Here is a 27648-nt window from a genome sequence, read left to right on the forward strand (position 1 = left end):
TGTCATCACAGCCATAGGTTTTATTCAAGTTCAAAATAATTAGAGTTCATCCAAGCATAAAACTTTGAGAGAGTATAACAGTTATGATTCGAGTGCAAACTTTCATTCGTGCTCTAGTCTGTGATTATAATATCTTTTTCTAAATTTGCAATTTCTTTCTGTGGGAAAAGAAAAAGAAAATATATATGACACAGCTAAGAAGTTTTTAAAGTTATCACAAGCCACACGAAAAAAAATGTGAATATGCCCTATTAATATTTCCACAATAAGATGACGTAGCAATAGTATTGTTAACTGCAAGAAGATAAAACATTTGGGAATTAACATAAAACATGAGAAAAATGCAATTTTACCTAACACAGAACCTAAATTCCCAATCCATGCAATAGAAATATAAAATGGATTAAATGCTTGATCAAATGATAGGAATGTGAAGCAGCACCGCAATTAACAAGTCATAAATTATACTAAGTTATAAATGACTGCTTGTTCCAGAATGAAATGTCAAATAAACCATTTTCTACATGAAAATAATATATTTACACGCCATGAAGCAGATTTGTAGAGTTTAAACTTGTAAAGAGCGTGCTGCCCCAAAACCAAATCAGAAAATTGACAAGGTCCATATGTATTGAAGAAAATGTTTGCCAGGAATGGTCAAAGCCTTTGTGGTTTACATATTATCTGGGTCAATCTTTTGGTGACTTCCTTGAGAACCATGGATCGAACCTCAAAATACAGAAACCTATTTTCACTTCAACATTAAACCTGTTTTTGTTTGTTTTTTTTGCTTTTTATACTAAAAGTATGGTATGATTCTGAGGATAAGAACACAGATTTAATGATAAGAACACTCAAGATATGAGTAAGCAATAGATGAAAAATAAATTGAGTTAACCATGTCTTTCCCAACATAAGCTCACAAGACTTGCTGTTTTCTAGACATTACCAACAGCTTTTATAAGCTCAACATCAGTAACTTTTTTTATTGCACTGCTTTACTAGCCTTTAACCATGCATCAATTTATCACCCGTGCTTACTGAATATTTATCTTGTATCTTATATATTTCTCCAATTGGATCCGTTTAAATATCAATATTATTATATCTTTTGTATCTAAAGAAGTAGCAGCTGAGTTTGATCCGATATATTCAAAAGCTATGCCCATAAATTATAAATTATTATCCAGTAACTCTTAACAATCTTAATTTCTACAACGGTACTTAGTGCTGATACTGATACAAAGTAATGCAAATCCTAATCGCATCATAGTCAACTTTCTTTTTTTTTTTTTAAATTAAATTCTTTCCGCTCCATACAACACAATTAACTTTGTTATAAGTGCTGCTGCTGATAAAAGTGGCTAAACATATCAACAGTAATGTGCTTAGAGGTAAAACTGAAAAACAAAAATGTCAACAAGTTCCCTTCCAATTTGTTGCTTAAATCCCTACAGATAGCTTGGGATAATTTGTTGATAAAAAAGATAAAATATAATTATAAATCTTTACAGACTATAATCTTTAGCAGACGATCTTAGGTTATGATCATCAGCTGTTACTTCCAGACTTGAAAAGAACAAATTTTATAGGATGATTGTGCGGTGGTCTACAAAAATACAACTTAGTACTAATTACATATTTATCAATGTATAAGTTTCATATATATAAATATAAATATTATGAGGTTGTGACAAAAGGTCATTTATAATGTCCATGTCATGAAAAGCCATGGATATACATTAAATCTCTCAAAAAGCGTGAATGAGAAACAGTGCCAGACAAAGGAAAAAGAAAAATACAAGAAAAATCAACAGACAGGCTACCCAACAGTTGGGACAATTTAATTGAAGAAAGCCGAGTTTTTGGGATGATTTTTAAATTTTGTCTTTCTGCTTTGTTCAGCAAGGCCACATTCACAACTTTTCAGATTTTCATCTTGCATCAATGCCTGCTTCCTGATTTTTCTCAGACATATATATTAATTCATTTTGAAGAATTGTGAAAACGACACATTTAGTATTTTTGATAGTTTTGACAATTGTTTCAGAAACTGAGAAGCCAAAAGTATAACAGGAGTATTTATAAATGTGTTGTTTTAAAAAGACAACTACTTCAAAGCCACTAATAATATATAGCAAAAAAATCAGGACGAAAGGTCAATGTCGCTATCCAAGTGTTGATGTTAATCAGGATCAGGCGAGTCGTTATACAGAGTTTGCACTGTATTTTTCATGTCTCTATTGAATCCAACCTAATAATACCGGGGATGCAATTTAAACACAGGCACTATTGTACCCATCCATAAGTTTTTGTCAAAATGCATTCTACAAGACCTTTGTTGTTTTTGTTTTTATGGGTTTTACGGCGCTTGCAACACGTATAGGTCATATCAGCACCAGTAAAAAGAAAGAAAATGGGATAGTAAAAAGTTCTAGAATTACAATTAAAGGACCCAAGAACAGGTAAGACAAAGGGAAATTGGTTCAAATAGGGAACAAATGTAGATTCCAAGAGCATTCTATCAAAGTACTTAGTTTGAGATCACCTAAAAGTCTCATCCAGACACAAGCACAGGCACCCACTAAGAGGAATACACTCAAATGTTTACCTATCATAAATAATATGTAAACAAAACATAATACAGTGCATAACAGAGAGATGATTTACAAGGAAATATCATCTCCCAAAACTCTAACTATACATTTGACTGTTTCCCTCTCAGCCAAGAACTCCGGCCAGGGCCATGACAAAACCAAGTAATCTCATTCCAAGACAAAGATAGAAAGCAAATGGGAAAACAGCTATAAGGGGATAGAAGACACAGTAAGTACCTCCCTGCCCACTATGGGAGGTCAGGAACCCCACCCAGGAGACCTTTGATATAATGAGATTCATCACTACTTAATCACTGTATCTGAGTTGTAGTATTGACACAATGTTGTCCTCACTTCATATATGACATGCAACAACCTTTTGTCATAGCCTCATAAGCACCATAATATATTTTTATTCCCTTCAGCTTACAAACTACACGCAAACAAAAAAAAAAAAGTATATATCACAAATTGAGTAGCCAAATGAAGTTACTGGGTTGGTATTTGTGTCTGTTATACCATCATTTTATGTAACATCCAAACATAGAGTTCACATTGCACAGTGTAATTAAAGGTTATGTATGCATTGTAATCAAATAAAAATATGCATGGTAATTTATTTGTAATACTTTAACTTATTACAGAGATTCTTTGAATTCACATTCCGTCTATGGTAAACAAATTGTGTTTTTAGTTGGAATTTAATACCATCAATGTTATACAGCTGTCTTTATAGCCATTCATCAAAATTCCAAAATTTTAACTGTCATCACTTACACAATTCTATAATTGCACTGTAAATGCAACTCATTCGTGACTTATTGAGAGTCTATTTTCAAATTATATGGTTCACAATTGTGTTTCGCTTATTATATTTTTCATAATTTAGTCTGGATCTTCGAACCATAAAGAAGTGCCAGGGTCGATGAAAATCTGAATCTTAAAAGAGTCAGTCCAAAACATGGAAGACCAACTCCAAAATCATTCCTTCCTCGCATGCCTGGTGGATGATGGGAATGAGACATGTGTCCAGTCCAGTTAAAATCTTTTCAGGGAGACCTTGACCTTTTGATCCAATCTCGTAACCAACCTAAGATGACAAAGTATTCGAACATGAAACATGAACCATTATCTCAATTCCTATCAGTTCAGAGCATTTGAAATTTGAAATTCATCAAAAACAAGAATATATTCTTGGTATACTCAATCAATTATTTTGATTTTTAGAAAGTAAAAACTCATGTTAAAATACCTCATATACTCGTGTAGAAATTCTGCAGCAGTATTTGACAAGACAATTGCACAAAAATCGAATGGCCTTTAAAAAGACAAAAGGTTTGTGCCCTATTCAGACAGCAGACCACATAATCTTGCACTGTCCTGTGACGATATTGGCGGGAGTTTTCGAGGCTGTCCTCAACTGTGGTGATGAATTTAAACACTGGCTGGAGACTTCCAGCATGGAGATGTAGCCATACGCTACTACTACCCTATTCAGAGGATAGTAAACTATTGCCATCATTTGAATCAAGCTATAAAACTTTTTAAATTATCTAATTACAGAAAACACTAAAAAGAGCAATAAATGGAGCAATGACCGATCATAATCACTCAATGAAGAGGTAAAGGTAATGATGACTTACCGCATCGCGTGTTAAGTTGACACGCAAACCTATTTTAATCTGCTCCAGGTTTCTTAATTCCTCTAAATGAGGTACCAATGCTGTACAAGAAGCCTGTGCAATTTCTTCAGTCAATCTGGTCAAGTCTACGGGATCAAAATGGTTGTGAGATGAATTGTCCTGCCTTAAGAAGTAGACTCTAGTCCATCTGATGGCTAGGTCCTTGCCCACAAAGTCTGATGTGGATTTGACACTCACACTCTCCACACCTTCCAATGACATTCCATCAATGTAGCTCTTCACTCTTTGGAACGGAATAGAGGAAAAAAAAATAATACAGATGTCAGTCCCATCATTGTTATGAAACATAAATGAATATTCTGCTAACTACTAAGGTTTCTCTGGAATAAATGAATAGTAGTAGTAGTTCAAAAATCTTTTCTCCCCAGTTGTAAATTTTTTTTTGTTTGTTTTGTTTGTTTGTTGCTTTAGGTCTCTTCCAACACAATTGAGGTTATATGAGAGACCGCTGAAACAAAAAAACAAGCAATCTAACAAAATTAGTACAAATGTAAATCAAAATCATAACCTAAAGATATCATAAGCTAAATTATAAATAACCAAGAACAAACAGGCAGAAGATTTACAGAAAAAAAATATCCCCTGTCAAAAATACAATCACAAACCAAAGAAGCAGGATAGGCTAGTAAAGAGAAGAAGAAACGACATCACTATCGGATCGTACACCCATGCGAACATCATAGGTATATGATTCAAGGGTGATGCTCCCATCCAACCACCCGCCAGTTGTAAATTTCAAATAATCATCCAAATCATGAATATAATAGAAATAATTATAATGCCACATTGTTTGGAAGAATTTAAAGGCAGAATTTTTCATTAGGAATGATTTAACTTTAAATGCGATATGACAACTTATTCCTTCAACTTGCATCTAAAGCTATAAAGTCTGTATCCATTAATAAACAAAACTCTCTTATGGATTTGATCAAGGGGACTCTTTTGACTAAGTTTGTGAGTCACAAAACATGATAATGTAAAATTTATTGATCAAAAATGTTGCTGGGTATTCTTAGAGTTGCTGGTTACCAAACCCCTACTAAGGAAAAAACAGGAGGAACCCACAATCTTTTTTATTAGTAAAAACAGTATAATCACATTTTTTTAAAAAAGAGAACGTTAATGCCCAATGCAGCAGATAATCATCATCATCATCATTGCCTTTTTCACCCTGGGTCAGGGTATAGGCCACAGACAAACAGTTTCCATCCTTCCCTATCCTGAGCTATCTTTTTAATCTCATTCCAGGTCTTACCACTTCTCTGTATATCAGCTTCTTTAATTCTTCTCCATGTTCCTCGTGGCCTTCCCCTTGATCTTCTGCCCTGAGGGTTCCAGTCCAATACTTTCTTTGTTATAGTGGAGTCGTTCTTTCTAAGCGTGTGTCCAATCCACCTCCATCGTCTTCTTCCTATTTCCTCTCCCACTGGTTTCTGCTGTGTTCTTTTCCATACTTCTTCATTTTTTATTCTATCCATTCATTTTATTCTGAGTAGCTTACGCATGCACCTGTTTACGAAAATCTGGACCCTCCTTATACATGCCTGTAATGCGTTCCAAGTTTCACATCCATACAGTAGGACAGACTTCACATTTGAGTTGAAAAGTCTTAGCTTTAGTCGAAGGGAGATATCTTTAGTTCTCCAAACTCAGTTCAAAGATGTGAATGCAGCCTGTGCCTTTCCTATTCGTGCTTTCACCTCTGCTTCCGTGCCTCCATCCTTGTCAATTATACTTCCGAGATAGCAGAAAGTGTCTATTTCTTCGAGTTCCTGATCTTTTACTTTGATCTGCTCCCTTTGACGTGTACCTATCCTCAAGACCTTTGACTTTGCAGGGTGAATTCTTAGACCAATTGATTCCGAGAGGCTGTTTATAATTGTGGTTTTTGCTTGCATCTGGTCCTGGGTGTGGGACAAAAGAGCCAGATCATCTGCAAAATACAGATCATCCAACTGTGTCCAGGGGGTCCACTGTATCCCATTTCTTCGTCCTTTGGAGGTTTCTTTCATTAGCCAATCAATGGCAAGGATGAACAGGAATGGTGAGAGCAAGCATCCCTGCTTGACACCAGTCTTAATTTCAAAGCTGTCAGTAAGCTGATCTTCATGTACAACCCTACAACTTGATCCTTCATACATTTCCTTAATGAGGTTTACTATCTTTTCAGCGAGTCCATAATGTGCCAGAATTTTCCACAATGTTGCTCTGTCAATACTGTCGAAAGCCTTCTCGTAATCCAGAAAGCTGACAATAAGAGAAGAGTTCCATTCTATAGACTGTTCCACTATGACTCGCAGAGAGGCAATCTGGTCGGTGGTTGAACGGTTTTTCCGAAAACCTGCCTGTTCGTCCCGCAGTTTAGCATCTGTTGCACTCTTAATTCTCTCTAAAATAATACGGTTGAAAACCTTTCCTGGGATAGAAAGAAGAGTGATACCTCGATAATTATTACAATTACTGAGGTCCCCTTTCTTTGGAAGCTTGATAAGATGTCCTTCCTTCTAATCCTTTGGGAATATCCCGTCATTCCAGATTCTCTCAAATAGTGAGTGCAGGGCCTCAGCATTTCTTTCAGCATCAACTTTTAGAGCCTCTGGTCTGGTCCAGCAGCTTTCCCCCTTTTCATCTTGTTAATGGCACCCACAATCTATGCTATCGATGGTGGATCACAGCTAATTGGTAATTCATTCCTTGCAGGCAAAATTTCTGGCTGGTTGTCTTGTGGTGGTCTGTTCAGAAGGCAGTTGAAATGTTCCCTCCATCGTTCAGATTGAGCCTCTTTTCCAAAAATAGTTTTCCCATCTTTGTCTTTGACTGGTACCTCTGGTTTCCCATATTTTCCAGCAAGTGTCTTGGTAGTTTGATAAAGGATCCTCATGTGTCCTCCTGTCACTGCTGCTTCTGCTTTCTCTGCAAGTCTGTTCATGAATGCTTCCTTGTCTTTCTTCACAGATCTTTTGACTTCCTTAGCTATGGCTCGAAACTGCTCTTGTGCATCCAGTCTTGAAGCCCTTGTTCGGCTTGCGTTCACTTGTTCCTTCCTTGTTCTCCTCTTTTCAATAAGGTCCAAGGTGGTTGGACTTATCCATTCTTTATGTTCCGATTTCTTTACCCCCAATACCTCGTGGCAAGTTGTTATGTAGACTTCCTTGATCTTTGCCCAATGTGACTCTACATCTATGCCCTCCTCGAGCTCAGTAAGCGGTTGGAATCTATTACTCAATTGTAGTTTGAAATCCTCATTCTTTTCCCCATCAAGTGCATTCACCTCGAATTTTCTTCTTGTATGTGATCTGGTCCCATGTTTTCTGAGTCGGAGATTCAGCTTTGCCAATAGCAAGTGGTGGTCTGATCCAACATCTGCCCCTCTCTGTACTGTCACATCTTCCAATGAACGTCTGAATCTTCGAGAGATACGAAAATGATCGATCTGATTCTCTGTCACACCATCTGGTGAGACCCAAGTTGCTTTGTGGATCCTCTTATGGGGGAACACTGATCCTCCAATCACCAAACTGTTGAATGCACAGAAATTTGCAAATCTCTCACCATTATCGTTCATTTCTCCCATGCCATGACGTCCCATGATACCTTCATAATCTACGTTATCCTGTCCCATTTTAGCATTAGCATCTCCCATCAATATGTTGGTCTTTCCTTGGCAACTTGTCAATGACTTGTTGTAGCAGACTATAAAATGTATCTTTGTCCTCATCTGTTGCATCATTTGTTGGGGCATAGATCTGTACAATGTTCATGCTGATCTTCTTACTCCGTGTTGTAAAGGACGCCATGATGATCCTTTCTCCGTGTTGTTCCCATCCTCTCAGTGACTTCTGGGCAAACTTGCTTAGAATTATTCCTACTCCCTGTGTATGAATCCCGTCCCCTCTCCCTGAATATAAAATCTTCTCCCCAGACTTGAGGTGTTTCTGTCCGGATTGTATCCAGTGGGTTTCGCTTACTCCAAGTATATGCAGCCTGTATCTTCTCATTTCAGTCACAACTTGAGAGCTTTTTCCTGCTTCATACATGGTGCAAACGTTCCACGACGCAATTCGAAGCTGCTTGTTTGGCAAAGACGTCATCGGGTCAGCAGAGTCCTTTCGGCTTTGCCTGTTGTCCTTCATAAATTCTGTCATTCCAGAAACTCTTCGGTCGCCCAAGCTAAAAAAAAGGATTTGGTTTGTCTGTCTGCGTTTCTGTAACGGTTTGAGTTTAAAGGAAAGGGGTGTTAACCCTTTGCCAACCCCCAACCTGGAGGACCAGATGACTCAAAGATGGGGGAATCACACACCATTAGTCGCCTTTTACGACACGCTGGCTTGGCGTTGGGCTATTCTTGACCCTCTCAGATAATGATTGATCACAAATAATTTGCAAAATGCTGGTTTATTTAACTTTGGCAATAAACTATTGACCCTCAGTCATAGTTGGTTTTTTTTAATGAATAGACTACATTCTAACAAGACCGTTAGGAATCTTTATTTATTTATCTTTTAATATTGAACAAAATCTCACCCTATATTAAAAGCCTTGTCATTGTCAACCCATTGGATCTCCAGCACTTCATCAGGTTCACTGGCATCCACAGGCCCACAGGATATTGCATGGTCCGTCATGTCTTTCAAGACCTGCTTCAGAGTCGCCATCGCCTCTGGAAGGACTTGCACCATCACACCATCCTCCACAATACTGGATTTAGCACGTAGCCCAGAACTGGTCTTCAGGGCCCCATTGAATACCACAAAGCTAGCACCAGTCACTTCATTGGAATAAATTTTTGAAATCAAATCTATGAGTAGGAGCAAAAGTAATAAGAGTTACACTAAAATGGAATCACAATACCAGCGCAATATATAGTCATCTACAAAAGAAACTAGACAGTCTGTATTGCTATTATCTCATAAGAGAAAACATATCGGTACATGATATATATCTTAAAGAAGTAAACAATTTTTTCTGTCTGTTAATATATTGCATGCTCTTATTGACACAAATGAGCAGTACCAAATTTACATGTTGTAAAAGTGCACCAAAAATAGTTCAGATATTTATTTCACATAAGCATTGCTACACAGCTGTTGCTGCTCAGTGAGCGTGATTTGGTCACAAACCTGTACTTCCACCAAAGCTGACGACCCCTTTGCTCAAAGTCGTTCAACTGAGATGGGTACATGAACGCAAGAACTATGATCAGAATATGTGAGACAGCATTTTTTTCATGGTTTATTTGTTTTTTAAAGTTGAACCTATCAAGGACAATGTGAATGTTTCAATGACGAAACCATTGCTGAAGTAACAAATCGAGTATATATAGATCTGTAACAGTATGGGGAGTGTAAATTGGTGGTAGAAAAACTGAGTCAATACGTATCAACCAAAGACTCCTGACACAAATCCAATTTAAGATAAGTGGGATTTTATTAAAAGAAAAAACAATTTTTTTAAAATAAACAAGAAGGCTGAACAAAATCTGATGAACTGTTCAAGAGACTAAATATAATTTGAAATGATATACCAACATAAACGGTCAATCAGCTGACATCATCAATGAGGCAAACAGTTGTGACATTGATCAAATCTACAGATGGACATACAACATACTAAGTGCATCATGTGTGCTGATTTCAATTTTGTGGTTGATTTTGCAAAATCGATTTTTTAAGGACTGATTTTTAATGTCTGCCACTTTTTAACAATTTACACAAATTCAATAAATTATACACCAAAGAAAACATTTTTGTCTAGTTTCCAAATATGTAAACGTCATTGTATTTGTTCCAACCAGAATCGAACCATGAGCGGAAACAAACTGTCTAGTTTTTTTTTGTAAAAGACTATATATATATATACCAAATTTCTATTATTAATTCCGGTCATTAAAACTAAACCAATATTATATCTTTATAAAATAAGCCAAAATATGCTTCACAAAATGGTGCATAGATCTGATAAATCATCGTGATAATATCACCATGCCTAAATTTACATCCAGACAAAAACCTCATCAGTTACCATGTTATGGAATTTGTAACCAAACAACACTTATGTCTGCGAAAATCAAATGACTGGTTTAAAGTACATCACACTAAATTTTTCTTCTCTTCTTGTGCCTGTTTATGTATACACAATATGCATTTGTGTTTCTTTTCTTTTTATTTTTTTCAAATTTAATTTTTGAAAGGTAAAATATTTAAATTTAACTACTCATCTGACTAAACATAACAGATAGAGCAACATATCATCTGACAAAAGTCTGATATTTAGTCTATCATTGAGATTGCACTATTCCTTCCCACATCCATCTCATGTCAAAAACAGAGCTGTGAATCCAACATAAATGTTTTTTTTTCTTTTTTGTTATTTTTATTTTGGGGTTTGGAGGGGGGGGGGGGTCTGAGGGGGGTTGGGTTTTTTTTTTTTAACTAGTTAAATCCACATAAAAGCATTCTAAAATCACATGATATGTTTCATTTATCTCAATTTTATAAAAAGAATACATACTTCATTCTGTCTATGGATGGGAGTGCAGTGGTCAGTCATATAGTGTAACAAATAAAAATACTGATATAAGCCTTTTAAAAAGGAATTTAAAATCCTAAAAGGTATATTAGAGTAAGCTTTATACGAGTTATATTATTATTCATAATCTACAAGCAGAATTGCTACATTTTGATATGAAAGTCATCATGAACACCTCCACCATCTCTCTACTTTCTCCTCCCCGCTCTCTCTCTAACACAAGCATTCATATAAATATATTTGAAAAATTTGCATGGTGAAAATCGACTCCAGTAAATGTTTGCATTTGATCTAAAATAGCACTTGGTTTTTAATTCATATTTTGACTTAAACCTGAGTATTTGACAACATAAATAAAAGTGAATTGTTTACCATTGTACTGGCTCGTCATTTTGCTTAAAGGCATAATCATTTGGAGTATGGTGGACAAGCATACAATAAACTTTCAATTGAGGATTGCAGTAACCGAGTCATTTTAAAAATTAGAAGGTCTTTTGTTGTGTGTTCCTTGACCAGATACAAAGACAGTTGTTGGTTGCCTAATTAATTGCTAACAAGATAACTTTGGTGACAGAATAAATCATAATTTATCTTCAAATTTTCTATTTGTGAATTATCATTGAACCAATGGAATATTTGTCAGGGGAATTGGTATATAGAACATACCACGTAATCTCTCAATTTGATCGATTGCAAATGACTATCAAGGATGCCAAACGATTTCTGAGAGAAAAAAACTGAAAATGAGCAGAAGCATCACATCTCACCTACAATGAACCTTGTAAATGAACAAACAACAACATCTCTCTTAACTCTCCCTTTTCCTTTATAAATGTATGGGGCCTTTGTTGCATTCATTCCAATATTATTTCTCTCTTGAGAAGGAGGACCTTCAGCAGTCTTCTTCTTGAAGGCAAGAAAAGCTGTTGAGGTGTGAACATTTTAAAAAAAACAGAAAAGGCCAGGAAAACCAGACATTTGGCATCCCTGAACAATAAAATTGAGATCAATTCACCTTGCCGTGGCTTGTTTTGTATATTGATAGCCTGGGTCTGGTAGTTTCCTTCTTCATTCTGGATACAAACTAGATGGGAATCAGCCACAGAACTAAATGATGAACCAAAAGCCATTACATGTTCATTGCTGCTCCGCACCACTTTCATAATCTAAAGGGTGATGAAAAACAAAGAAACAAAAAAAAAAGATTGCCAATACTTAAAACTTTTAAACATAACAGCACAAGATGTCTTGATCTAAACAAATTTGAATTTGTTACTTATACAATTAATTATTCTATCACCTGATACAATTATGGTTGCGTTTTTAAGTTCCTGGATTCTATTGCCATCAAGTAAAAGTAACTCAAATAACTTACAAAACTCACAAAGTTTTATTTTATTATCTTTTTCTTCTTTCTAAACGTGTTGCACATGACTGTCTAGCTTGGTTATCTACTGCAACAATGAGACATAAAACGTGGTGAATTCAAATTATGGAAGGAGGTATGTGTGATCTTGTGGTAAATAGTTTAGCTTGATTTAACCTCATGATTAAAGGCCCGACAAATTTGTATTCTGATTTAATACTATGGATAATTGCTCTAGAGGCGTGATATTACAGTAAGTTTGGGTTAGAATTTGACTTTTTGAAAACCAAAACATGTCATTGTTCTTTGCATGTAAATGGGTAAAAAAAAAACACATCAATGAGAATCTCTTAGAAGTCTACAAAATAAATTCATATTTTGTGCGTCACAGAATTTGTAAAAAATATATAACAAAAATAAAAAGTAGTGATTAGGTCAGGTTTAATCAGGGAGCAAAAAGGTTAAATAATCTGTGAATGAACTCACATCATTGTATCGGTTCTTTGGCAAACTAATGACAGTCTTTTTGTCCTCCATGTGAATAGTCACCCCTCGGATTTGGCTGAGGGAATACTGGAAGTTCCGGAAGTCAGCCAGTAAGTTCATGATGGTGTGACCAATTTCATAAAAGACAGGCTTCCTATTTCGAACACTGATCAGAGGACAGGGGTAATCTAAAGGGATAGAAAAAAAAACAGGTATCATTATTATTGGAGACACCTGACTAAAAACGAATTCAACACAGAAAAAAAAAACCAACGCCTGTGGATCATTATATACAATAAAAATATTTTTTGAAAATTTTTTTTACAGCTTACAACATTTTTGGATTATTCCAGAACTAATAAAAGAGAGAAAAATATGATGGGACTTAATAAAAAAAATTATACTTTGTTGACAGAGATATCGCCATGTGGCTTTCTAATCAATAAAAAGAACTTGAGTATGAGAAACTGATTAACTCATATAAACTTATTGAGAAAAATATATCACAAACACATATAGCAGGCTCACATCTAAATTCTGCTCCCAATCGAAGCATCAACCTGATGGGAAATACTTTGGCCCATGGAGCTTCCCATTTCTGCAATAATATTCCAAAGGCAAACGGGGTTTCCGGAAGAGTCAATTTACTCAAGCACTGGAATGTGGGCTGCACATAAAGGAAACCGCCATGGTCTCGGCTATCAAGGAAACTCTGATGCAGGATGGTGTGTCCCATATCTTGGATAGTGTAACCTATAGAAGAAGATTTGCAGAAAAATACAAGTATGCAAAATGTAATAATTAATTTATACAACGTGCAAAAATATACTCAGAATCTAAATTGACAGAAATAAAATTCTTTGTCCAGTTGCTCTCAAAAAAGCATTTTCATAAAAGGACAGAGAAACAATTAGGCAAAGACTATACAACATCTACATCTTTATATTACAAGGTTAAAAATTATTCTTAATTCCCATTCATTAATACTGTTATTGTTAGAGCATATGGTCATTATGATTTACTTCTTGGAAGTTACCTTTTAAAGCTTCTTCATAAAGGTAATGAAAATGCAGGAATATATCCCGAGGGGGTTTGATTGATGAACTTTTAGTTTCATCTTCAGTCAATTCAAGGAGGATGACAAGCTCACGTTGGCCAACTGATGACATCCCTCTAGATACAAAACTCCAACACACCCTGTTCATGCAGCAGTCCACTGTGTTATGGACAACAGGTTAGAAAATGTTAATTCATGATAACAAAATCAATAATACTATGCAAATATTTTTTACCATTGCAGCGTCAATCCTATAACATAGCCATTGAATAATAAATAGCAAGAAACTCAGTTTGATCAATTAATTTTTTAAACTTTGATTTTTTTATTCTATTCATTTCATTCATGGATATATCTTTGACATTTCTCAGGAAATGGTATATTCTTATTCCCGTGGAGGACAGTTTGTCCCACTTTAATTTTTTTTATGAACATTGCACAAATTCTGGGCCTTTTAAGGAGCTAAAATGCCAATAAATTGTAACGTTTCTGAAGTGTTAATGAATGTCTGAAGTACTTACAGTTGACTACTTTGACTGCTACAGCCAAATTTTTGTTGACAGCATAGTAAATGCTCGGACCACCTTCCACTGTGAATAAAAATGTATTTTCATTGGAACATAATGAAACAATACTATATGAGACATTAGCAGAACATGCATCTATATTGTGGCTGTTGTTCTTAAATTGGTATTTTAGTTATTGTCTCCTTCCAACTTGTGCTCTCTACCACTCTTACTCAAATATGTGAAGTCCATTTATATGATGTCTTGATTTATTCCTTTCTGTTTTAAGTTTTAATTTTTTTTGGCACAAACTTAGAAAATTCAAAGTCAAAGTCCTCTTGTTTCTTATTTCTTCTTCTTCTTCTTCGTTCCCGTCACGTCACATGGTCAGTCCGATCTGGTGAATGAAGCCCACAGTGGTCCTGAGGTCGTCCTCACTGCCGTACAGCTTCTTTGAGTATGGGGTTGGTTTTTTATTTCAGTTTTTGTGTCATCCCATCCAGTGTTGCCAATCCTTACCCATGTAAATGTGTAACATGTAGAGCCAAAATAAGTAAGATTTTGAAAAATGTGAACAATCCTGAAAACCAAAACGAGCTTTAATTCTGATGGTGGGCAACAAACCGACCATACTAGCAATATTATAATCGACATTTAAATTAGTGAATAAACTTACTCTTCAGAGACAATATAAATAGTATCGGCATCCAGAATCACTGTATAAATTAGGTACCAGTTAGATAATATTTTAATGAACTCCAAATATGAAATTCCGGGTCATATAACAAAGTGTGTATGACTTAAAACTGTTTAAACCATAGAAATTGAACAATGCGCAAGATCTTCAGCAGAAAATGTACAATGAATAAAAATGCATAAGAATACACTTTTTTACGAAAGGTTGGGAGTGCTGCCTATCCTCAATATACTATCTCTTCAACTTCATCAAAGTTTACAATGGAAAAAATGACTTATTTCTTATGATATTGTTATAATAAACTGATACTTACTTTTATAATCATCAGTGTAATCCAATTGGTTAAGCGCTTCATCTGTTTCAACATGGCCTAAGAAAATAAATAACATACAAAATTTACAATTTATTAGAATTTGGATGTGAAATAAAAGAAATAAAGACTTGCCAGATGAAAAAAATAGGGTAAAAATATCAAAGAATTTGGGAAGTAACTGATAGGCAGCTGTACTGACTAAAATATATATTTGATGAGTAACTTTTTATATATATACAAGAATCTATAAAGACAATAGAAGATATTTTAAATTACAAAACCCAAAAAGATGGAATGATATAACTACAGTCCACTCCGGATAATCGCAACACCTTGGGATCAGCGAAAATATTGCAATTAACCGAAGTTGAGATTCCTGTCCACTATTGCAACATTTTCCATTGAGTTTACACAGGCTTGGGACCGTGCATGGCCTCATTAAACATGTGCTTTTTTGTTGTTGCTTTTATTTTTGTTTTTTGTTTTCTTTTTTCTTTTGTGTGTGTATGTGTGTGTCTTTTGATTTTTTAATATTTTTATTTCTTTTTATGGTTGTAAATTCCATCACATTCCTTTGTGTTTGGCATCACTCATTTCCCTAAAAAGGCATCAAGGGTTGTCTGTTTTCTTGCCAAGGCCAGATGTTTATAGTGTTGCTCAACAGTTCCCAAAAAAGGAAGCAAATCAGTTAAAGTTCTCTTGAATGAGGCAATAGAAATTTTTCACTGAGTTACATATGGCCGCATCGACCCATACTGCAAAACCTGCCCTTTTTGCCTCGAATTGAGTGTTGACACAATGCTGTAGCATTAAACCACACCCATCTCGATTCTTCAACCTGTCATGATTTCACCCATGATGAAAGTTAATCATGAAATTTTGTTTGATTGATTTTCTGAATTTACTATTTTTCGAGGTCGAAAATTTGTTGCAATTAACCAAAGTTTGTTGCAATTAACCAGTGACTTTTATACAGAATTAATTCCATTTGTGTTGCGATTAACCAAAAGTTGGGATTAACTGAGTTGCGATTATCTGGAGTGGACTCTATTTTATAAAAGCTTATGATGAGAACCTCAGATACATGATTCATTTCAAAACCCAAACTACAAAATACATCACCATCATCATACCTTTCTCTCCTTCTAAAATGAAAAGTGGAGGTAATCCATTGGCAGGAATCAGGCAGGGACTTCTTGTCAGGCTATCACTTTTTAATTTTTTTGCAGCATTTTGAGCTAAAATTTAAAGCAGAAAAATGTTGTAATATTGCATAAATGTGAGTGAATCATGAATTCTACATATTCACATAACACTTGAACTGTCAATATTTTCTGTAATCTTTGGTGACAATTATAGACAAATGTGACTGCATAAGTATTAATTTCAATGTCTCAGCTTAAAATGGTAAAAGGATGTAAGCTCCAATGTAAATGAAACTGAGCTATTTATATTATGGGAATCCCCTTTATACGGCACACAATATTATACTATCAGAGATACAAAATTTTGAAATTGAAACATATAACACATCCTTAAAATTTCGAACACGTTTTCAACCATAGCTCAAAACTAACCCCATGGCACTTACGTCCTTTTATCATAAGACAACAATATAGTTATATTGTTTGTAACTAGTAAAACGGAAGAGTAAACAACATTAATAAATAACAATGAGCATTTAGGTCCCAAAAAAAGTCCTTAAAGACAGACCACATTGCCCTGTCAATGGGGTTTGCATGAAGACAGGGGATGTTGTGTACCATCAAAAGCCCCATTGACTGGGATATATGACCTGTATTGTAGAATCCTTTTTCAATGAGCAGTAAGAATGGATTGAAAAGATTTTGCATCTAAAAGCTGATCACAAGAAACTGTAGATCCACTGAACCTTAATTATTCTTAATACTTTTTCACTTCAATATAACTTTGAGACTGAGAAATGTCCCTATACAGTTCAAAACTAATATTTACTTTGTTGTTGTGCAGCTTTCCTTGCAGCACGGGATGATCTGCGATGAGAGCGACTCTGATCTTCGCCATCCAATTCTGTAAGATCGCCTCCAGGTCGTATACCATCAGAAAACATAACCTGCTTTGGCTCACTACGTCGATTACGCACTGCAATATATATTTTTTTTAAGCTTTAAAAAGCTAAAAAACAAAACAAATCCCAACAAACTCGAGTCATTAGCCCCAAACCAGTGGAAACTTTAATCTAACTGTTAAAGATGTATTATATATAGATAAAATAAATATAGATAGATAAAATTTATAGAGCGCAAATCTCCAGCCAACATGTTCAATGGCACTTTAAAAGACATAGTTGACATGAGAATTATTTTAAGAAAATTAAATGTGACAATTTTAAGAAAATTGAATGTTACAATTGTAGATGACCTATTAAGTTATGCTGATACCAATGGAATATATTAGATAGAATAATGTAAAATGAGTTCCAATGAGAAGGATGGTTTGATAAAAAATGCTACTTGCAGTATTTACAGTTATCATGATTAAATTCCCTCTTTTTCAAATCATTGATTAAATAATGAAAAAAGAAAAGAAAAGAAATGTAAAGCCAAATTTTATAACTTATGTATATTGCACATAGTAGATTCCAATAACCTTACTTCTTACCTGATGATTTGAGCACTCCAGTGGGCACCATGACTGTGGGAGGAGCTCCTTGGTTTGAAGCTTGTTGGTTAGGTGGAATCTTGGAGCAATATTCACTGGGATTGTTGGGGTTTGGGCTACGAGGGGATGATTCAAATGATGATGCTGAAAATACAACCAAAAGTTTTAATGGGGGATGATCACGATCAAGCTGGACCAAGCAACAGAAAAATAATTAGCCTTTATGTGAATCCCAATCTGCACGAAAATGAAAGTCATATATACTCTTACATCTATAAAAATAATAACAGACATTTATAGAGCACCTGATCTTAACAGAGGCTCTAAGCGATTTACAAAAAAAAGTTGTATTTACAACAACAAAAATGTTATATGAGTAGAAATTGTTTACTATTTTATAAAACCGGATCTTGAGAGAGCATTCAAAGTTCAAGGACCAAAAGAAGAGAATGCCTTCCCACCCAATTTTGAACAGAGTTTTGGAACAAGTCGCCTAAGAAGAATCTGACAAGATCAACATTATTGGCTTCTATTATCATATCTGGCTCCTTATGTAACTTATGCATTCTACTTAAAATTAATAACTTCATCATTATAATCATTTTTACCATTTTAGTAAATTTCTCTTATACTTATTTACTATGCCCAAGATTATTTTCTTTTTGCAACTAGTTTTTGTGATAAAGTAAGCCACTCATTTCCCTCACAAAGTCAAGAAACCATTTTATTTTAAACCATAGCCCAGCCTATTTTCACCCATTCTTTTTAATAAGTTCATACTAGTTTTATACTCGTCTGTTGTTTTTTTTTTTCTTTCATATGATTTTAAATAACCTTCTTTTAAAAAAATCATTATGTGATATGAAAATCAAAACTGTACGAAACATGCTCATATTAGGAAATGTGTCTGGTCTCTATTTGGGGCATATATGACATGTTCATTGTGAGAATAATCTACAAATAATGAAGCATTCTTCACAACTGCATATGATTAATTATTTTTATCCATGATGTTGCGATTACAATATGTAATCAAAGACCTCTTACCAACATTGAGATCCAAGTAGCATTCCACACATACTCTTGCTTCTTTGTTGTCCATGTAGCGCAAAAGACTTTTCTGACTACAACATTGAGAGCATAGCACCTGGTGAGAAATTCTACAACATTAAGCTTAATCCAATGCATGATTCACTTTATTTAATGCTTCAACTTCAACTGTAAAGAAAATTTGACACATCTGGAATAAGCAACTAAGCTTAAAGTATTATATAATATTTCAATTGGAAAACTGGATAAATCATAAATTTCTGAATAAAAACCATATGACATCAAACTGTTCCAGACAAAACATTGTGGAAGAAATGGCACTGACAAGAAAAAGTATGTAGTAGTAGTAGTATGCAGAATTGCCAAAAAATATATATTTAAATAAGAGAGAATATTGGCAATGATAAGATTCAGACCAATATGGAATATGGAATGGAAACTATTTTTTGGCTAAGGAAGAACAGTGTGTAGATAAAATTGTCAAAGTCGTTCACTACAACTCTTTATGACCACATTTTGAAAAAGTACATGTTTACTGCATAATTTTATTACATAGGAGAAATTTAATTTACAAAAGGGACTTACCTTTCCGCATGCTCTACAGTGATGACGTCTCTTCCAAAGAGTAAACTTCACCCCACAAGTCATGCATGCTTCAGCATCTGTATCAGGAACCCAAAATGGCGCCACCTCACCTAGGTTTCTTTGTGGAATTGGTTTGGGTGCTTCTGGGGCAGCCGCAGCTTCCGATTGCAAACCAGGGTTGTCAGACTCGAATGGGGGCTCTATTGATGATGCTTCTGTTTCATGTCCTGTTCCAGTCATTTGACTATCTGCATGTATTAAAAAATTGATATTTCACATGTACAGTATTTTCAAAGGTCGCCTCATACATGCCTGTTAAGTGATTTTGGATGATTTAATCAGCTACAATACAAATTGTTAAATTTAAAATCATTCTTCCAAACCCATATGCAATTCATTTCAACATCAAACTGGATTTTGTTCTTTTTCACTTTTTATTTATTTTCAAGACTGGCTGGGAAAGGAGAAAGCTTAGCTATAAATGACTTACAATCAATAATTATCATTAAAAGTTTCGCTCTTTTTTTCCCCTATATATGAATGACACTTCAGAGCAATGAAAAATTAAAATATAAAACACATGAAATTTTAATCAAAGACAAAGACTCTTTTCTTGTGAAATTTCAAAAGAAGTTGAGAAACATTTAATTATTTGGGAGGAAAACAATTTGCTGACAAAAATTCGTAATTTGTCATTCTTTTCTATCAACTGGAAGGTGAGACAGGACCATCATAAAACAGAATATACACTTACTTTTTTTATCTTCTGCTTCCTCGTCTTCCTGATTTGTCATGTCAAATTCAGGTCGAGATGGTAAATTCAAAGTTGTGGGTCGACTCATCTTTTTCAATCCATCCGAGCCATTTGACGCATCTTCTTCTTGGGGAAAGTTAACAAATTTATCAGAAATGTCACTGTCATATCCATGGCTTTCATTATATGAATTATGAACAGGTGAATGCAAATTCGATGGGGTAAGCTCTTCACTATTTTGGTCCATCCTTTGTATACTTTCATTAACAACTCCAACTTCATGATCGCTATATACTCGTTGTGCGACTGATTCTTGCAGCATATTTTGTGGAATTGTAGATTCTCCGTTAGACTTGTTTTGATGTAAAACATTGCTGTTGCCTAAATTTTTGCTCAGAGATGGCAAGTCAAGATTAACTTTGGACAGTCCAACAAGACTGCTAGGACGATTCTTCTTCAATACAGAAGGATCTTTAGGTCTAGCACCAATACCTGTATAGGTAGGGCTTTCTCCCATAACATTACTTGAGGATAATTTGAAATCTTTGTCTTCAATGTTGTTTATTGAGAGAGATAAATGATCATTTGAACTGATTCCATTCATCATTTTATAGTCACAACCATGATTATTTGGCATAAGCAGATCAGGAGAGATATTTTCTACTACTTGCCCAGTGTCATTCAAAAGACTTGATTCAGAATGCAAATTTCTCTCATTGTTTTTCATTATATTTTCCTGTTGATTTTTCACAGCCTCATTTAACAAACTCTCAATTTCCATTTTTCCAAACATTAGCTGTTCGTAAATAGAACTGTCACCCTTCTTTTCTGTACAGCTTGATGAACTTTCCTCCATTTCACAATTCTTCTCTTTTTCCACTAAAATATCCTCTATCACAGTTTTACCATTGATTAATGAATTATAAACACGATTTTGGTCCTGCATTAATAGTTCAGCCACATTTCTGTCCTTCGGTTTCAAATCAGAATAGTTGCATTCTATTTCACCGTTCTCTCTATAAATGTCACTATTCATTTGCATTTCAAAATTCAATGTATTTTTCGATTTCAGATCTTGATCGCTTTTATCTGAATTCATGCCAAGATCAGCTGAGTCTGCAATCTGAATTGAATTTAAATTAGAATCCCTTTTGATATCTATATTCACATGGGAATTATCAATTCCTAAAAAGTCCTCTCTCTCTATCTCATTAAGATACACATTGAGTTCACTTTCGTTCACATCTGCGTCATCCAAATCTTGAAACCCAACCACAGGTTCTGAAATAACACCAATTTGTTGTGATGACAACAAGTGTTCTTTGTGATCACCTGCACCTTGTGTAAATTGTGAAAACAGTGGTTTAGTTTCTGTAACAAAACCAGATTGCACTAAAGGAGTTGTGTTTGGGGATATTATAGAAGAATTATCACTGGATGAGGAAAAAAGCCTGTTTGAATCAACACTGGCATAAATAGGGCTATTTTGATCTTGGTAATTTTTTATGAGGGTTAAATCTTCATCATGTCCAAATGAGTTTGCATGTCCCTCAACAATGATATCTGACTTTGGAAAAGGTAATGATGAGAGTTCGCGTTCTGTGGTTGGTGAAAGAGCGTCGGTTTGAACTTCTGTTGTCTTAGATGCAATCGTTCCTCTTTTGGATCTGTTTTCGACATGATCTTTTAGACCCCGGACCCTTTCTCCAGTAATGACAAGTTGATCCACTGGACCAAGATTTGGAGAGAGGCTTCCATCCTGGACAGAATCCAATTTGCTTGGTGTGTAGCAGTCATAAGGTTCATCATATGACACGTTAACAACCTCTCTCACACCACTACCTCCTTGATTGTATTTACGATTGGACACATCAGTTGTGGCAGATTCCCAGGCTTGGTTTTCATGCTTTTCTAAAAATTCAATATATCCACTTGGTTTCAGCTCTTCACCTGGTACAATGGACAGGGCAGCTTTTTCTGGAAGAAAATAGACAAATCAAACATTCAAATTTTAAACAGACGCAATGGATGTAATCCTGTTTTTAAATCATACCTTTATCATCCTTTAGAAAACATCAAAGTCTCTACCAATCACATAATCAGCAGAGCCTATGGAAGAGCACTTGACTAAAAAGAAAATTACTGATATTTTATCCAAAGGGTAAATGAAATTGTTATTGTCTATTTAATGCTTAAGTAACCTGGGAAAACTCTGGGTCCATGGCTCTGAAAGACAACTGTGGCTACCATCACTATTATTGCTACTTCTACTACTAATATTACTACAACTTTTTTTTTTACTTTATAAATTTACCCCTTTATAAGCACGCTCACCAAAAGGACTGCTTATATGCACGCTCAATTTTCTGCCCAATGTCTTAAACATAAGAAAATTAATCAAGAACTAAGAAGAAAAATAACATTTTTTTAAAGATTTGCAAACAAGGTCAGCTGAATCCATCAAAATGCCCTGTGAGTATCATGGTTTACAACTCACTATTCCATCATTACTTCCCTTGCACAAAACAATTGACACCTTAGTGAAAAAACAGAAAATGCAGCACATCCATCAAAAAAATCTGGTTGAGAGGGCTTCACGTTGGGTGTTGGATTGCATCCCATTTTCTTCTAAATGACAAGGTACATGTTCAACGCACCTAAAAACACTGCCTCTACTGTCTGAGTTTTATGATCTTTCCCAAGGCGTTGAAAAATATTACTCGATGTTTCTTCTTCAAAAACAAGAAATTCAATTACACCTTCATGTCACTGATGGGCAATAGTGGGAGCAGCCATTTCGAACTCCCATAACTTTGTCAAAATTTTACAGAATTAAAATTTTAACCTTTTGGTTTAAAGAGTACATGTGTAAGTTCAATTAAGCCAAACATGACGTCACATGAACAAGAAATGAACTCAGCAGGACATTTGTCCCATTACTTTTTGACTCAACCTCATACATACCTTCTTCTTCAAACTCGTCTAAAACTCTGTCTAGATCCACAAAATCCATGACCTGAAATAGAGATTGACATCTTTCAAAATATGAATTAGATATAGATGACTTCAATTGTACGTTGTATTTGATCAAATGAAGATAAAGTTAAGTTGATAAAGTTGTGGCCACAACATCATAGTTTATCTATTTGGGAAAATGTATTAAATAATATATTTCTCTATCTCTGCTTCATAATTTCAATCAATCACTTTTACACACCTGAACAGAAAATTTCTCTTTTTGTGATCAGTAAAAAATATCATTATTATTGTTGCTCTTGTTGTTATTGTAGTTGTTGTTGTTATTATTAGTATTATCATTAGCTATTATTTTAATTATTATTATTATTATTATTATTATTATTATTATTATTATTATTATTATTATGATGATGATGATGATGATGATGATGATGATGATGAAATGCCTCAATTATGACTTAGATTAGAGATTAATGAAAAATGCACAATAGTCGAAAAATGATGAATACTATGACGTACACTAGAACTTTAAATCGTGTTTTGATTGTATTCCTGTAAGAATTTTTGAAATTATTAACATCAAAAATTGAAACACACCACATGCCTGTTTGCGTTACAAAAATCTATGTAAACAAATATTCTAAAATCTAAAATATTATTTTATCAGTGCAAAATATGCCCAAAAAATACCTTTTAAAGCAACAATAACTATTTCAAAACTTATAATTTTTCAAAGTTCTGTAAAATATTGCATTCCTTGTTATGGGGTCATGTGTTAGAATAACAGGTTGAGGATGGTTATGAATGAGGGGACTATCAATAAGTCTCCTATTCTTTTCAGCTCTACAGTTGGATGGAGTTGTATTTTGTCTTTGATTGAAAAATTTCAGAATTGAGGCCAGGGTTGGTTTTGCAGCTGATGAAGTGGTCACAGTTAGGGCAAACTGATCCTTCCTCCTTCCCATCCTACTGCTCTCCCGTTTGTGTGTAAAAACTGATGAGTACTTATTTGCAACCCAAATTATTATGGCTATGGTCTCATTGATAAAAATATTCTTATACCAACTAACATAGTTAAAACAAGCCCATAATGTGTTCACTTACCAGCCTGCAAATATACACATAATTGACATTGATGAAGAGCAAGTTGTTAAAAAAGACCAGACTTTGTCTTCCGTCACTGGTATCGATTGACTCCTGACTTCGCTTTTATTTTATTTTTCAATTTGTTTTGTTAAATTTGAGCTTTTTATAGCGCTAAATGTGTTCTAAAAGTCCCTAGCCAAGAGCAACACTCAAACACAACATGTAGGACTTGGACGAGACATGAAGCGATTTACTTTTAGTTAATATCACAATTTTTTTCAGATAGACAATGCTGTTAACGGCGATGTACCTGAGTACAGTGAAACAATATTAGTAAAGAGCCTTTTTTGTTTTTGTTGTTTCCTGTAGTCATGAATGTGAAAATCAAATTAAAATGTTATAATTGGGGAGGCCTTAAGAAAGCTCCTTGGTCTAGCATCTCTTTCAATAAGTATTTTCACTAAGGATCTTTTATTAGGCCTTTATTTATTCAGTCTGTCAATAGGCTTATATTGTAGCATTCTTAAAACCCCAGAACAAACCTTGATAGACTAGTGAAAGTTTAAAATTTCCTAATACGACCATTGTTTTGGTTATCCGCCACCATTTTGTTTTTTGAAGTATTGAAAGGTAGGTGCAAAGCAGTCTTTGCTTTGTTTTTTCTCTTAGGGTTAGCTCGAGGTCAGAGGATTTTTTAAAAATTAGGGTTAGTTATAGGTCTTAGCAAAGGTGCTAGGGTGTTTATTTTTCTATTAGTAAAGTACTAGGTTTTATTTTTTCTTATTCTTAGGGTTAGTTGAGGGAATGTTTAGGTTTCAGAAGGCCTCCCTTTATTTGTTTGGTGGTAAAAAAAAACATGGCTGCAGTTATTCAGAGTCGAGAGCAATTGCAGCACCCAGTTACTCAGAGTCGAGTCACAATAACTATAATGGAGTCATCAAGAGTTGAGTCGCAGTAAATGAATTAACCAGAGTTGAGTCTCAAGGATAATTTTTTTTAATTTGGCTTTTTTGGTCTCCATGGATAAAATCGCCATTTTCGGCTAGAATTAGAAACCAAGCCATTTTTTCGCTACGGAACTTCAATATCTCCATTTCTTTGATGGGATCTGTTTTTTTTTTCTTTCTCAGCGTAATAACATTATCGTGCCATAATAATAGGAGGCTGAAAATTATCGGCAGTCCAGCACAATGGGGTTTTTCCCCTTCAATTTTCGCTTTTTAATTTTTAATTTTTTTTTTATCATCATCTTTCTTTTAGCTACTTACAGTTGTGTTAGTAGATTGAGTACAGTACTTTTAACTTTTATCATTGCTATATCCCATAACCCAAAACATTTTTCTTGTCCTTTTGTGGCAATATTGACTCTCTCTTTCACACATACACACACACACATACACACACACACACACACACACACATATGCAACCCCTTCTAATTAGTGGGTGGTTTGACTCCATTTTAAATGTCACATTCGTTCCGTCCTGGCCCCGTGATCGGAAATATACAATCCTGCAAATTTTAGTCTGTTTCAAAATTGTTAATCACAACCCTTGGCTAGCATCTTTGAAACCATCAGATAAATTTCATTATTTGACATGATGGCTTATATTGCTCTAACTCTAACTCTAGACCTTTTTTCTTTTTTTTTTTTTTTTTTTTTTTGTCGTTGCTCTCATTGGAAAAACAACTGGTTCAAAAGTTAGCTTATTAACGATCTATAAAAATCCAGGATGCTGCGTTTCATAATTTTAATAAAATAGTAGATTTACCGTATAAAATAAACAAACAAACAAACAATGCTGTTCTATAGATTTATCTAGTGACATTTTAACAACACACTCACTAGATAGTCACTATTACTCGTATGTTAAAGGATTTAAGGATCATCTATATTCTATATTCAGTAATTCTTTGGTAAAGCTATGCTGAAATAATAATCTGAACCATCTTTAAAAAAAAAAAAGTTCCATAATGAATAAATATTTAAGTTTAAGTTTAATAAGTAGATAGACGTCTGAGAGAGTCGACTCTGTGTAACTGTAAACAATAATAATTCAATGAATATTTTAATGACATTTCTAATTTGTTGTGACTCCTAACTACCATGGGACACATACAACATTTAGCAAAAATTAGATTATGGGGAGATCCCCCTGACCCTGAGCCTGAGCTCAGCATCTCGTGATCTGAATGTCCTCTACTATAATTCGAAAGAAAAGAAAAGGCAAAAAAAGATGCTCATGCATGAAAAATGTTGTTGCACCTCTGATTGCAATTAATCAGATGTTTATGTATTTCAAGAAACCCGCAAAGATTACAGCCATACCTATGTTTTGCCTTAACTCTGGATATTGCTTGTGACACTATACATACATCAAATAGTAGCTTTATCAACATTCAGTGACTATGATTTTAAAGGGTAGAGTAGACCCCTCGAAAGAAAACATCAACAGTCGCCATTTTGACAGCACAAAAAGCTAGCTGTGACACTTTTATACGAAACTCCGAGGTGAAAAGTGGGCGTTAACCTCTGCCATTTGCAATTTAATTTTCTTGTCCGTAACAATTTGTTATTTCCTTGTTATAGGGCACACACAGCTTATTGTTAGCCTTGATTGTAACCAAAAAAAAAACAACATAATTTTTATTTTTTAATTACAGTTCCATTATGAAAATACTATGCTTACCTTATTTAGAGAATCTGTTTTGTTCCCATGGACGTAAATAAATCAGTTATCCACGGTTTTAAAAACATAACAAAAAAGCATTGATATAAAATAAAATAAAAATATATTCATTGGTATTTTCAAACAAGCCCTCTCATAAATCATCCATAACCATCACCATTACCATCAACACCGCCACTCCAACATCATCACCATCATAATCATCATCATCATTATCATCATCGTCGTCGTCGTCGTCATCATCAGACTCTTTGCGCAGATGACGATTGGAGATTCGGACGACGGTTGGGGTTGTTAAGAAGCTTTAACTCTGTCCATTTGTCATTATGACATCCGAAATGCTGTCGTCTTCATCTATGCCAGAATAGAAAGAGAGGGTGGGGCCCACAATGATATAACACTTTACAGAGCCCTAATTTTTTTTAGTACAGGCATACCATCATAAAGGCGGTGTATGTTGTGTAACCTCAAAGAACGCGGTTGACCGAAAGTGATACTTGACCACGAGGTCTTGTATGTATAGTTATGTCACTATCTCAACGCTCATGAATTAAGGCTGGACTCACAATCAAAAAACGATTTATTTTTTTTTTTTAATCAAACGAGGTATA

At 34.6% G+C, this 27648-nt stretch overlaps 1 protein-coding gene across 3 annotated transcripts; it reads right to left on the minus strand.

Moving 5' to 3' along the window:
* Positions 1-26838, minus strand: LOC144968429 (uncharacterized). Of its 3 annotated transcripts, none has more exons than XM_078906788.1 (17): positions 26677-26838; positions 23247-23298; positions 20283-22259; positions 19529-19776; positions 18941-19040; positions 17894-18037; positions 17228-17374; positions 16387-16491; positions 15254-15310; positions 14259-14327; positions 13717-13896; positions 13209-13433; positions 12681-12868; positions 11844-11994; positions 8825-9068; positions 4241-4523; positions 1-3687 (listed from the first exon to the last, which is right to left on the minus strand). In XM_078906788.1, the coding sequence occupies exons 2-17, from the start codon at positions 23293-23295 to the stop codon at positions 3547-3549; spliced, it is 4308 nt and encodes a 1435-aa protein (XP_078762914.1). In that variant the 5' UTR covers positions 23296-23298; positions 26677-26838; the 3' UTR covers positions 1-3546. The 3 variants fall into 3 exon arrangements, with proteins under 3 accessions (XP_078762914.1, XP_078762907.1, XP_078762925.1); XM_078906781.1 differs by having other exon boundaries at positions 26724-26830; XM_078906799.1 differs by lacking the exon at positions 26677-26838 and adding an exon at positions 24366-24449.
* Positions 26839-27648: the final 810 nt, after the last annotated feature.

This window comes from Berghia stephanieae, chromosome 1 (genome assembly GCF_034508935.2).
Source record: "Berghia stephanieae isolate SIO BIC M18660-M18661 chromosome 1, UCSD_Bste_1.3, whole genome shotgun sequence".
Taxonomy (NCBI): domain Eukaryota; kingdom Metazoa; phylum Mollusca; class Gastropoda; order Nudibranchia; family Aeolidiidae; genus Berghia; species Berghia stephanieae.

Coding starts and splice junctions, on each gene's coding strand:
- LOC144968429 (XM_078906781.1), bottom strand. CDS start 26,747: ATGTTGATAAAGCTACTATTTGAT. Junction 13,434..13,716: donor TTATGAAGAAGCTTTAAAAG/GTAACTTCCAAG, acceptor CTTCTTCTATAG/GTTACACTATCCAAGATATG. Junction 3,688..4,240: donor TCAACTTAACACGCGATGCG/GTAAGTCATCAT, acceptor TTGTCATCTTAG/GTTGGTTACGAGATTGGATC.